General features: G+C 40.8%; 1 protein-coding gene across 3 annotated transcripts; it reads left to right on the top strand.

Annotated features, from left to right (window-relative positions):
- The first annotated feature begins 576 nt into the window (after positions 1–576).
- Positions 577–12,157, top strand: LOC121870272 (serine/threonine-protein phosphatase 2A 65 kDa regulatory subunit A alpha isoform-like). 3 transcript variants are annotated; one of them, XR_006089688.1, is made up of 13 exons: positions 577–724; positions 1,684–1,875; positions 2,208–2,427; positions 2,971–3,131; positions 4,094–4,354; positions 5,272–5,373; positions 5,583–5,786; positions 5,938–6,103; positions 6,680–6,834; positions 7,294–7,436; positions 7,782–7,873; positions 8,385–8,464; positions 10,898–12,157. XR_006089688.1 is itself a non-coding variant. In XM_042372055.1 (12 exons), the coding sequence occupies exons 1-12, from the start codon at positions 641–643 to the stop codon at positions 10,924–10,926; spliced, it is 1,788 nt and encodes a 595-aa protein (XP_042227989.1). In that variant the 5' UTR covers positions 577–640; the 3' UTR covers positions 10,927–12,157. The 3 variants fall into 3 exon arrangements, 2 of the variants coding, with proteins under 2 accessions (XP_042227989.1, XP_042227988.1); XM_042372055.1 differs by lacking the exon at positions 8,385–8,464 and having other exon boundaries at positions 4,115–4,354; XM_042372054.1 differs by lacking the exon at positions 8,385–8,464.
- Positions 12,158–12,886: the final 729 nt, after the last annotated feature.

The following is a 12,886-nucleotide window of genomic DNA, read 5'->3' as shown; positions in this document are numbered from 1 at the left end:
AAAGTAATAATAACACTTTTAGGCAGACATCACTGTTCGTGGTAATTAAGTCAACAAAAACTAAACTGCGCGGAAGAGGCTGCGCACTATTAGCAGTGATGCCAACCTAGTGTAAGGCCTAGGGTAATTATACTGAAAAGACGTCGCAACTTAGGGTAATTAACGAGTACAAGTCATCAGCCAGGTATTTATCGCTGGTTATTAATTATTTACAGATGGGAAAAAAACTATATATTTCTCACACAGTTAAAAAGACAACTACATTAACCCCTTTATTTATAATGGAGATTAAATGATAGAATAAAAAAAAGAATACTTATTTTGGGAATATTTTGATCAGGTTTAATAAAAGTTGAAGATAAGATAACTTTAAAAACTTACCATACTTAACCAAACTAGTAATTACCCTTATTTATATAATAATTCCAATAATACCCCAAAATATTAATAAATGACCTAAATTAATATCACAGTTCATATATATCTTAAAATAATAATAAAATAATATCCTAATAAATATATATAGTATTTAATTTATAAGTCAAAATATATCGAGGTTTTTTTTAATTGACTCTGGGGTTGACGGCCGTCGAGGGTTGGCAACACTGCTCACTACACGGTCATCGATGAACCAGTCAAAATGGCGTCCAGTGAGACATCCACCGACGACTCTCTTTACCCAATTGCCGTGCTAATAGACGAACTACGGAACGAGGATGTACAGGTACGCGTTCATTAACAATTAAAGATTATTTCTGAGGTGATACAGAGGGATATAAAGGTAATAGGAGAGAGATATAGCGTTATAAATACCTCTTATCTTGGGGGTAAGGAAGTGTCAAAACATTAGAGATTATTATATTATTTTTGACCCCTATATTATCATCTATTTTCTCTATGTTATTTTAATCCTCTCACTTTATATACCAAGTTAATATTAAACCACTAGATAAGTATTTAATATAATATACAAAGTCATTATTTATACGAGAATTTTATATATAAATTTATTAACATGTTAGAAGGGTCTGACTAATTACCCTAATGTAGCCAAATGAAGTCAATTAATGGTCCTATATGAATAAATCGGACTGCTAATCACTTCTCGACTAGTATTTGGTGTCATAAAGTCATAAAAAATTGGTAAACTTAATTTAATCTGAGTTAATAGATCGAGTGGATGTACCTAACCTAACACAACTCAACTCAGATTAAATTAAGTTTACCAATTTTTTTTTACTTTGACACCAAATAATAATCGAGAAGTGATTCACAGCCCGATTTACGCTTGTACGACCATCATTTGACTTCATTGCGGCTACGTTTGGGTAATTCCTCGCTCCCTCGGTACATGCACTTGATCTATTAACTCAGATTAAAGTAAGTTTTCCAATTTTTTGTGACTTTGTGACACCAAATACTAGTCGAGAAGTGATTGGCAGTCCGATTTATTCATCTAGGACCATTAATTGACTTTATTGCGGCTACATTTGGGTAATTAGTCGGACCCTTCTAACATGTTAATACAGCAGTAACATGTTAATATAGTCTCCTAACATGTTAATATAGTCTCCTAACATGTTAATTTAGTCTCCTAACATGTTAATTTAGTCTCCTAACATGTTAATATAGTCTCCTAACATGTTAATACACAAGTAACATGTTTCTCAACCCACCCCATAGCTGCGTCTAAACTCCATCAAGAAACTCTCGACCATCGCCTTGGCCCTCGGAGTGGAGAGGACAAGAAGCGAACTCATCCCCTTCCTCACCGACACAATATACGATGAGGACGAGGTTTTGTTGGCCCTGGCCGAGCAGCTGGGCACGTTTACCCCTCTGGTCGGGGGTCCAGAGTACGTCCATTGTTTATTGGTGAGTACTGGCTGGAGACTGTGGGGTTAGGTTAGGTTTTTTCTGTTAACTCAAGGGGTTAGGTTTTTTCTGTTAACTCAAGGGGTTAGATTTAGTCTGTTAATTCTCAAGGGTTTAGGTCTTCTGTTAACTCAAGGGATTAGGTTTTTTCTGTTAACTCAAGGGGTTAGGTCTTCTGTTAACTCAAGGGGTTAGGTTAGGCTAGTAGAATAATTGATTGTATTGTTTTTGTCAGTACAGTAGTTGCACTTGGGGAGACATTTTCAGATATATAACACATCAAGTCAATCCTGTGAGTGTTTGGACGTGTGTTAATTGACTCACACTTACAGCCGCCTCTAGAGTCCCTCGCCACAGTGGAGGAGACGGTGGTGCGGGACAAAGCCGTGGACTCCCTGCGGAGAATATGCGAAGAACACAACACGGAGGACTTGGAGACGCACTTTGTGCCCCTGGTGAAGCGGCTGGCCGTAGGAGACTGGTTCACATCGCGTACCTCCGCCTGCGGCCTCTTCTCCGTCTGTTACACCAGGCTCTCCGTGGCAACTAAAGGTCAGGGGTCAATCCTTCCCTCTCATGGTAGTTAGGTCACATAAGGCACTCTTGTCCCTGTTGGTAGCTCTACAGAATGAGTTAAGTGTGTGTGTCTTGACTCCTGTAGGTGCCAAACATGTTGTAATGTATGAGAAAATAGAGCAAGTTAACTCACTCAATGGGAGATCTGTCCGATGAATTTGAGAATGAACATCGCGGCTCCTGTGTCATATTGTCTTGCATAAAATCATGGAGATGGTTTTTAGAGTGAGTTTACAGACCATTAGTGTAATATGTACCTTAATAGATACAGGATAGTATATATTATAGGCAGAGGCTACATGGCCCACAGTACAGACTATCCATCATTACACTGGGTTGAGGTTGTCCCTTTACCACACCAGCCTGCCAAATAAAAACAACAAAATAATTAAATTCTTTTCAGCAAAAACCCTAATATTTAACCTAAACTCAAGACTCCACGATGTAAAGTAAACATTTAGCTATAGCGAACGACCCCCTAATCATATCTACTAACCACCTCGTTCCCCCCCTCCACAGCTGAACTACGTTCCCACTTCCGTTCACTATGCCAGGACGACACCCCAATGGTGCGTCGTGCGGCAGCGGGGAAGTTGGGCGAATTCGCAAAGGTCGTTGAAGTGGAGTACCTGAAGACGGACCTCATCCCCATGTTTGTCGCTCTAGCGCAGGACGAGCAGGTGGGTGTATATGGGGGAAAGGACACGGGTAAACGGCGTCGTTAAGGCGTCGATCGTTAGTCCGTCCGACGAGGGAGATAATTGGTTAGGTTAGAGGGAACTCGGCTATCATGTTTAATGGGAACAATCGGATTACCTGCATGTGCTTGTGAGTGGTCGTTACAAGCATCCGACACCTATAATGGTCGTTTACCACCATTTGGAAGTCTTAATTAATATTGGTGGTGAAATAGCTGCCAGGTGACTTCAAGAAAGGTGTTATGAAAGGTAATTGGGGATGAATCACCTGTTATGAGGGTAATCACTACAGGGTCGACTCAATACAAGAACTGCTTAATTACCCTAAATACGTTATTCTTACCCCGTTAATTACACAGTTTAGGGTGGATGTAAAGTAAAGGTTAATGAATGTAGTCCAGATGTGTTTTGGGATATAGTTTGCACAGTATTAATGAATGGTACAGTTTACCAGTATATTGAAGATTAGGTAACTGTTTTAGCTTTTATGTAGGGGGGGTCCTTATTACTGTGATATTTTAGCTTTCAAGTTATGTAGCGCAGGACCTTTTTAGTGTGATATTTTAGCTTTTAAGTTATTATGTAGGGAGGGTCTTTGATAGTGTATTCTTGTAGCTTTTAAGTTATGTAGCGCAGGACCTTTTTAGTGTGATATTTTAGCTTTTAAGTTATTATGTAGGGAGGGTCTTTGATAGTGTATTATTTTAGCTTTTAAGTTATGTAGCGCAGGACCTTTTTAGTGTGATACTTTAGCTTTTAAGTTATGTAGCGCAGGACCTTTTTAGTGTGATACTTTAGCTTTTAAGTTATATAGCGAGGGAGAGGGGTGGGGGAGGGCCCTGGACAATAGTTTTAGCAGGTGTATTTATTTGAGTTCCATGACAGTGTGTCTATGACCATGTTTCGTACACAAGAACTTGAGTCAGGCATACGCACCCTAAAAGACAACCCCACAACTCTGGCAGGATTCCGTGAGGTTGTTGGCGGTGGAGGCCTGCGTCAGTATGGCCGGTCTACTGCAGCAGGAGGACACGGAGATGCTGGTCATGCCCACTCTCCGTCAGGCGGCGGAGGACAAGTCGTGGAGAGTCAGGTACATGGTCGCCGATCGCTTCATTGACCTCCAGAAGGCTGTAGGGCCAGAGATTACCAAGACCGATCTTGTTCCTGCCTTCCAGAGTTTGCTAAAGGATGTGGAAGCTGAGGTGGGTGTGTGTGTGTGTGTGTTGGGTGTGTGTGTGTGTTGGGTGTGTGTGTGTGTGTGTTGGGTGTGTGTGTGTGTTGTGTGTGTGTGTTGGGTGTGTGTGTGTGTGTGTGTGTGTGTGTGTGTGTGTGTGTGTTGGTGTGTGTGTGTGTGTGTTGGGTGTGTGTGTGTGTTGTGTGTGTGTGTGTGTGTGTGTGTGTGTGTGTGTGTGTTGGGTGTGTGTGTGTGTTGGGTGTGTGTGTGTGTGTGTTGGGTGTGTGTGTGTGTTGGGTGTGTGTGTGTGTGTGTTTTTGTGCAGTGCCGGATTTAGACCTGTGGAGGCCCATGGGCAGCCTCTTTGTGGAGGCCCCCCTCATTATAACTACCCAAGAGGGTGGGGTGGTGAGTGAAGCAAGCCTAAACATCTGGGAGTTCCAAGGGGCGCTGTAAGCTCCACCAGGAAAATTTTGAAATTTGAACACTTTGGAGAATTTTGAAGCCATATGCAGTTATATTAAAAGTATTAAAAATGTACGGTTCATAGGAAAACCAGGTATTCATGAATTTCAAGGAGTAGCTAGCCTAATTTCTATCACGCTTCTTGCTGAACATAGTTTTACGTGATGGAATAGATAAACATGAATTTTAAAGAATGAAAATAAAAATAATCCAAATGAATAAACAAATAAATAAAATATTGTAATATGTGGAGGCCCCTGGGCAGCTGCCCACTTTACCCACTCCTGGATCCGGCCCTGTGTGTGTGTGTGTGTTAAATTTACCCATTTAGAGAAGGCATCACAGATGGCCACATAACACAATCATCATTCACTCAGTTGCTTTATGAGTTCAGTAATGGTTCACGTGATATAGTTAATGATGTTCAACGATGGTTTATTGAGGCCGTTGAACGATGACGAGGCTCCCGTGTTCTTTCAGGTTCGAGCAGCAGCAGCGGGTAAGGTCAAAGACTTCTGCCAGAACGTCGATCCCAGCGTCCAGGAGAATGTTATCATGAACAACATTCTTCCCTGTGTTAAGGTGAGCCGTGTTTGGTGAATGTTGGCCTTGTGGGAGTGGGTTAGGTTAGGTTCTGGGGTGTTCAATCATCGGGTGAAATAATCTAGTGTGGCTAATCTAAACATTTTACACATTGGATAAAAAACACAAAATAAACGCCGCCCTCGATTTTTACCGGGGAAATTCGCCTCCATATCGAGTCATTACAATAAGTGTCGCTCGTGCCGCAGGAACTAGTAACGGACGGGAACCAGCACGTCAAATCTGCCCTGGCCGGGGTGATAATGGGCCTGTCACCGATACTGGGTAAGGACAACACCGTCAACCACCTCCTGCCACTCTTCCTCTCACAGCTTAAGGATGAATGTCCTGAAGTCAGACTCAACATTATCTCCAACCTCGACTGTGTTAATGAAGTCATCGGTATCCAGCAGGTAGGTGGAGGGATGTCTTCTTTGGGCTCTCTTGTCATGATGGGATTTATATTATCGTTTATGAGTTAATCCGTGTAAAGACGTCCTTTATTTTAGTCGTTTGAGGGACATTTTGTATGGGGTCCGCTGTAATAAACGATTGTTATTACAGCTATCCCAGTCGTTGCTGCCGGCGATCGTTGAGTTGGCAGAGGATACTAAATGGCGAGTGCGTCTAGCGATCATTGAATACATGCCCCTGCTGGCTGGCCAACTAGGGGTCGACTTCTTCAACCAATCCTTGTCTAAGTTGTGCATGACGTGGCTTGTGGATCATGGTGAGTGTGTCATGTGAAGGCTCAGCTGATAGTATGAATATTGATAAGATATTAGTCAGTATAAATATTGATAAGGTATAAGTCATTGTGTTTACTGATAGAAGGAATGTACCAGTGTCGGTCGAGCGTTGTGAGAAACCTACGACATGTTTATTATTTATACAAGATTATCACTACTGTTAGAATGTGTACAGGTTATCATGATAAATTCTTGATTATACTACAACTATTAACCATAATTAACCTTATTAATACTTTACAAGAATAAGTATTAGTAATTTTTAACCATATGGACTTCCCTATAAGATATAAGATAGTATTTATGAGGAATTTATTAATCACAAGACATTAATTAGTACTGTATCATAAACACACATAGTTAATGGCATTCTTATATCAAACCTTCGCTTTACCTTTCTCACAGGCAATTATTTTCCAACTCTCTAAAGTTTCCTGTGATTTCTTTGTCGGTGTTAATTATTCTTCCTATCGCTATATCTCACCAGACGTCTATTTTTGTGATTTATTCCAATGTTTGTGTGATGTTATCGTCTTGCTCCCCATCCCCCCCAACAGTGTACGCTATCCGGGAAGCAGCGACCAACAACCTACGCAAACTGGTGGAGAAGTTTGGGGCAGATTGGGCGTCTCAGAACGTTTTACCCAAGATAAACGCAATGTCTCGTGACGGCAATTACCTCCACCGCATGACCTGTCTTGCCTGTATAAATGTGAGTTACCTGGGACGTCCCTTGATTGGTCGATTCACCTGCCAATTATCACCAGTTTTTATCATTTACATCGTCGTCCCTGAGGCGAATTAGATCATTTCCCGCCAAGTAAAATATTAAAAGTGGCGCCCCCCCATACTGAAGGGGTGTTGTATAGTGAAGTGGTTAATAATAACAACGGCTGACCTCTCTCCTAGCCCCTCATACAGTTATCTCAAGGTATTATTATATAACATTTAGTATCATCTGGATTAGTACATGTAACTTGGTGTTTGTAAGTACATATGAAAATATTCTCATAATTATCACTTTATTTATATAATCTGGATGTTGTATAGTCAATGTGGATGTTGTATAGTGTATGTGGATGTTGTACAGTCAATGTGGATGTTGTATAGTGTATGTGGATGTTGTAATGTAAGTTATAATCGCGACTAACATTGTGGATGTGTTATACAGGTCGTAGGAGAAGTGTGTGGCAAGGACGTCACCACCAAAACACTCCTCCCTACTGTACTGGCCATGGCCAACGATAACGTCCCCAACGTGAGGTTTAATGTGGCCAAGACCCTACAGATCATTGGCCCCCATATTGAGAAGGAGTGAGTACTGTCTGTTGTGGGTACTGGTGTCTATATCATGCCTTAATAATAACAGGAATGGCTAAAACAAACAGGTTAGAGTGAGTGTTGTTTAAAGGGACACAGGATACAGTTAAAGGGGATATGTATCTTGAGGCATTGTTATCGAAGGGGGACACATAACTAAGTGTATACATAGAAGCAGTTTGGTTGGGTTATGTATCTTGGGGAGGTTCAGTATATGATGTCTTTGGTTTACTTGAGTCATGTAGCCAGATTGTGTTTAAGATAGATTGTCTCTAGTATCTCTCTGTGTCTCTTATCTCTGTGTGTTTCTCTATTTATAATGTCTCTGTCTTCTCCCAGGTCCCTCCATTCCCAAGTCAAGGCAGTGTTAGACAGACTGAATGATGACCCAGACACGGACGTTAAATACTTCGCCTCTGAAGCACTGACAGGTACGTATTGACCTGCGCGTTCCTCCTCCTCCTCCTCCTCCCCCACACCACCACCGAGAGTTTTGTTCGCTTCATTACATTTGATGTTCTGCCAGTTTGTTTGTTTGTTCTATGCTGAAGAAATAAAGACAGGTGCTGAATTAAACTGTTCATGATATAAATTGATACTCTATGGTGTTGTCAAAATTATGTTAAGGGGCCGTGTACAGATTCACGTCCCTCTGGCAGTACGTCTCTGGTTTTACGCTCAGTCCTCTCCTGCTCTGTCCCGGAGACCGCGCGAGACGCCAGATTCCCGGCCGGCCGCCCGCGCCGGGGCACGGCGTCGGGCGGACAGAGGATGCCGTCGAGTGAGACTCCATTGATTGATAAGCACTGATATTGTACAGGAAAAAGTTGATCGCTTACTGTGAGGGGACGGAGCTGTTGTACTGTACAGTAGTTGATGTTTTTGCATGGTAGAAACAAACCCAAAAACTTATAATCCAAGACTTCTCTCTTGCCTTTTCAGAAAATGGTCTTATATAAATGGCCTTATTTTTTCTAGCCTTTGGCTGAGAAAAATAAAAGGTGCTGCTGTAATATCTTCTGGTAAGTAAGATTAGAGTGAACTTCACAAGTGGAGTCTCATTCACTCAGTTTTCTTAGATGGTTGGCTGGTTGGCTCGCTCACTCTGCACCACAGTATTGTTGTGGACGACCTGTGTCGGCTGTCGGGCCCGGTCTGGGGTCTTCACACTGACTTGAAAATGACCCGACTAATACGGTCAAGTCCTCGTCCTCGCCACCTCACATAATGTACACACCCCCTGGCGGTCACGTCCTCGCCTTCCATCAATAAGTGGTAGTGTTGTAACGACCACACACAAGGTTCACCCAGTAATGTAAGGAAGTGTGTGTGTGTGTGTACGTTATGTGAGCGACCGCGTCTCTTAGGTAACATCCATTAAGTGTGTGTGTGTGTTGGGGGGACAAACATCACAGAGGAACCCATCTTAGAGCCTCTCTTGTCTGAACTAAACTATATAATAAAACATTGATCCCATTATAATATTAATAGTTTATTGTTGTGTTATGGGCAAATATCTTCCTCTATCTTGTTATTTTCCTCCACGCACACACACGATATTAGACTGGTTTCTATACTTGGATAAACAGGTATTTTAAACTCGACTGTCTATTGCTCTGATGTAGTAGTCAAGACCAATCACAATGTTAGCTTATGTGGAGCACCTGAAGATTAGCCCCCTCCCTCCCATATAGTTCAGGGGTGGTTAATCTTCAGGTGAGTACTGGCTGGTGGGGGCTAGGCTAATCTTCAGGTGAGTACTTGGAGGGGTGTTTAATCTTCAGGTGATCCATAAAGGGTTAACATCGCATCTGGTGACTAGTCGACAAATCCTGAGGTGTTGGTAAAATGGTCCCCTTACCTATTGGACTTAACCCTGGTTCTTGTGGTTAGGTTAGGGGCTATTTAACCAGTCACCTTCCGTAGACTAAATTTCATAGTCAATCGTCCTCGAAGTTTGTAATGATGTGAACGACCGTAAACCTCTTGGATGATTGATATATGACAACTTCCTGGCCAATATAACTGCAGTGTGAGCTATTTTCTACAACATATTAGATATATATAGTGTATATACTGAGCTTCCACATACAGTAGTTCACATATAGATGCCTTAGTGAAGTACGCGTGTAAATAATCACTTAATTGTTTTTTAAGTCATAGCGCTCGCCGCTCAGGTATTCGGCCCAGCGCTGTTTTGGCTACTGTACAGAATCCATTAATATTTTGTATGATTATTGTGTATTATAGTTATCTAATGAGCCTTATAGATAAACCAAGCAGGTGTGAAGTATTTTAATTAAGGTATTATGTTACCTGTGCTATACACATGTGGATTATATTATCACATTTCCTTTGATAGTTTGGTCAGTTTTCTGTGTGGGACAACACTGGTGAACTGGATATGTTGACTTCATTATCCTATATTGAATTATGTTGGCTTCATTATCCTGTGTTTTATCGAGGTGAATCCATGGCTTAGACACTTGCAGTCAAGATAGCGACTTTATTTCATTTGTACAGAGATGTGGTGTGTGGAATTGTCACGGTGTCTACAATCAACCACATACACACACCACAAACAAAGAGTAAACGTAAAGAATTACCCCAAGCCGGTGTATCACGCATGTGTGTTAATTTAATAGCCAGTAATGCCTTCGAATAGCAACATCATGAGATGGCCTACCTCCAATACACCACTGGCCAAATATACTACGATGACCTAACTACATTGTGACGATGTTTCTTTTGTGTAAATACCATAATACTGTATATCCGACAGAGCGGTATTAACACTTGCGGCTTGTGTTCGCTCCACACCAATACCCCAGTGGTTCTGTTACTTCACCAGTTCTCGAGTACGTCTTTCGTGGACAGATGTGTTGTGGTCGGGTTATGTTAGGTTAGCAGCTAAAGAAGATCATGTAACCACAATATGTTGGCTTGTTACTTGCCGTTTGTCTGTTATATGGAAGACGTTTGATATGCTAATGGGGCACCGATGTGTAGAGAATGTTGCCACCACGATAATACGTGTTATTTCACCTTTGTTTACACCCGACTGAACTGAGTTTGATTTTATTTTCATTAATATCCGAGAGAAAATATATATACATATATATATATATATATATATATATATATATATATATATATATATATATATATATATATATATATATATATATATATATATATATATATATATATATATATATTTTCATTTTAGGGTGTTTGACATCATAGCCCCCCCCCCCATAATAGATGTCAACGCTGGGGATGAGTTTGTCGTAGTCATTATTAATTATTTTCACAACTCGCGTAGTTTTTCATGACAAAATTTATAAAGAAACTTTATTTTAGATAATGATTCTTAGCGTTAAGTTGTGTTGAAATAATTTAATGCCTCGGGATAATGATTCGCGACAACTAATATATTTCTCGTGTCTCTACAGCCATGACTCCGCTCTTTGCAACACCATAGGGGGCGGAAAATCCATCCCAACGAGCACAACACAAGACCTAAGTCGGGGAACGTTTACTATTTCAACCACAAGATCTTGACGAGTGTTTTGGGATATGAGGAAATGGCATCTTGGTTTATCCCCTCCACCCACCCCCCCCCTCCTTCCCCCTCCCCCTCGTGTATTTACGGTGTGTTTATAAATCCCAGGTCGTGAGGCAGTTGGACCCAGCGGGCTTATCTGCTCTCCACTATTCTATCACAAATCTGTTTCAACGAGTATTTTTATTTGTTTCCTTTTAACGTCAACGGGGTCTATTAACCCACTCCTAAATTTTGTAAACCCCATGTTGACGACTTATCATTAAAGCCGTACTGATGACTGTTTTATAATATTTATTTTTGACATTGTATTAATTCTGATTTGTTTTTCCCTTTTATCAATTATTTTGTTTTTTTTTTCATCTGTAACATTGAGTTTGACATATTGGGAATAAACTATTATAGAGAGGATCATTTTGTTATGAGTACTGAACTGTAGTGGTCTATGTGTGTGAGGCACCACTAGATCTCTCTCAATGTTGGACGAGCGTACGGACGGAAAACGGAATGAACTTAGGGTCGCATTGTCCCCATAGACTATAGTCAGTCCTCCTAGAGCCCACAGTGGATTGAACCATTTATCAGATCCTTGGGGACGTGTAAAACTTATGAAATTTCCTAGTTCTGTTTTCTTATTCACAGTATGGTAAATATAAGGCTCACAAATATAACTTTTCTACGCTTGATGGACGGTCGATTTTATTGGTATTTCATTTATATATAGAGAGAGAGAGAGATAATCACCCTGTCCTTGTGTACTGTGAGGTGCGTCGGTGATTACGTCGACGGAATAAAGTCGTTTAAGCTCATTGTGGTGGCTATCGGCATATAGATGGATCACTGCGCACCTACAGTGATTTGTTTCATTAATTTGTGACTAGTGCAGAAGTATTGCCATCAATGCCCCTCTGTAGTTAATGTACTGTAGGTCACTATATATATATTGATCAGTTCATATTAGTGATTTTTTTATATCTATATATAATAAATATTTAATTTTTGCAGGAGATTATGCAAAAAAAAACAAAAATAGTAAACCAGCCATTCTTGTATTATTATTATTATTATTATTATTATTATTCATGTGACCAGCTCTCCAATGCTAATGTATTCTATAATTTTTCTGTACAAATACATATTCCATAGTGGATGTGGCGTTTGATATTTGACCTGCATGGTGAAAGGTGGTGATTGACACATGTACAGGGTGTCTTATAGTTCACACACACATGTACAGGGTGTCTTATAGTTCACACACACATGTACAGGGTGTCTTATAGTTCACACACACATGTACAGGGTGTCTTATAGTTCACACACACATGTACAGGGTGTCTTATAGTTCACACACACATGTACAGGGTGTCTTATAGTTCACACACACATGTACAGGGTGTAGTTCACACACACACATGTACAGGGTGTCTTATAGTTCACACACACATGTACAGGGTTATAGTTCACACACACATGTACAGGGTGTCTTATAGTTCACACACACATGTACAGGGTGTCTCATAGTTCACACACACATGTACAGGGTGTCTTATAGTTCACACACACACATGTACAGGGTGTCTCATAGTTCACACACACATGTACAGGGTGTCTTATAGTTCACACACACATGTACACATAGTTCACACACACATGTACAAGGTGTCTTATAGTTCACACACACATGTACAGGGTGTCTTATAGTTCACACACACATGTACAGGGTGTCTCATAGTTCACACACACATGTACAGGGTGTCTTATAGTTCACACACACATGTACAGGGTGTCTCATAGTTCACACACACATGTACAGGGTGTCTTATAGTTCACACACACATGTACAGGGTGTCTCATAGTTCACACACACATGTACAAGGTG

Source organism: Homarus americanus, unplaced genomic scaffold (assembly GCF_018991925.1).
Source record: "Homarus americanus isolate GMGI-L3 unplaced genomic scaffold, GMGI_Hamer_2.0 scaffold18710, whole genome shotgun sequence".
NCBI classification, from domain to species: Eukaryota; Metazoa; Arthropoda; class Malacostraca; order Decapoda; family Nephropidae; genus Homarus; species Homarus americanus.
This window is presented reverse-complemented; position numbering and strand designations above follow the sequence as displayed.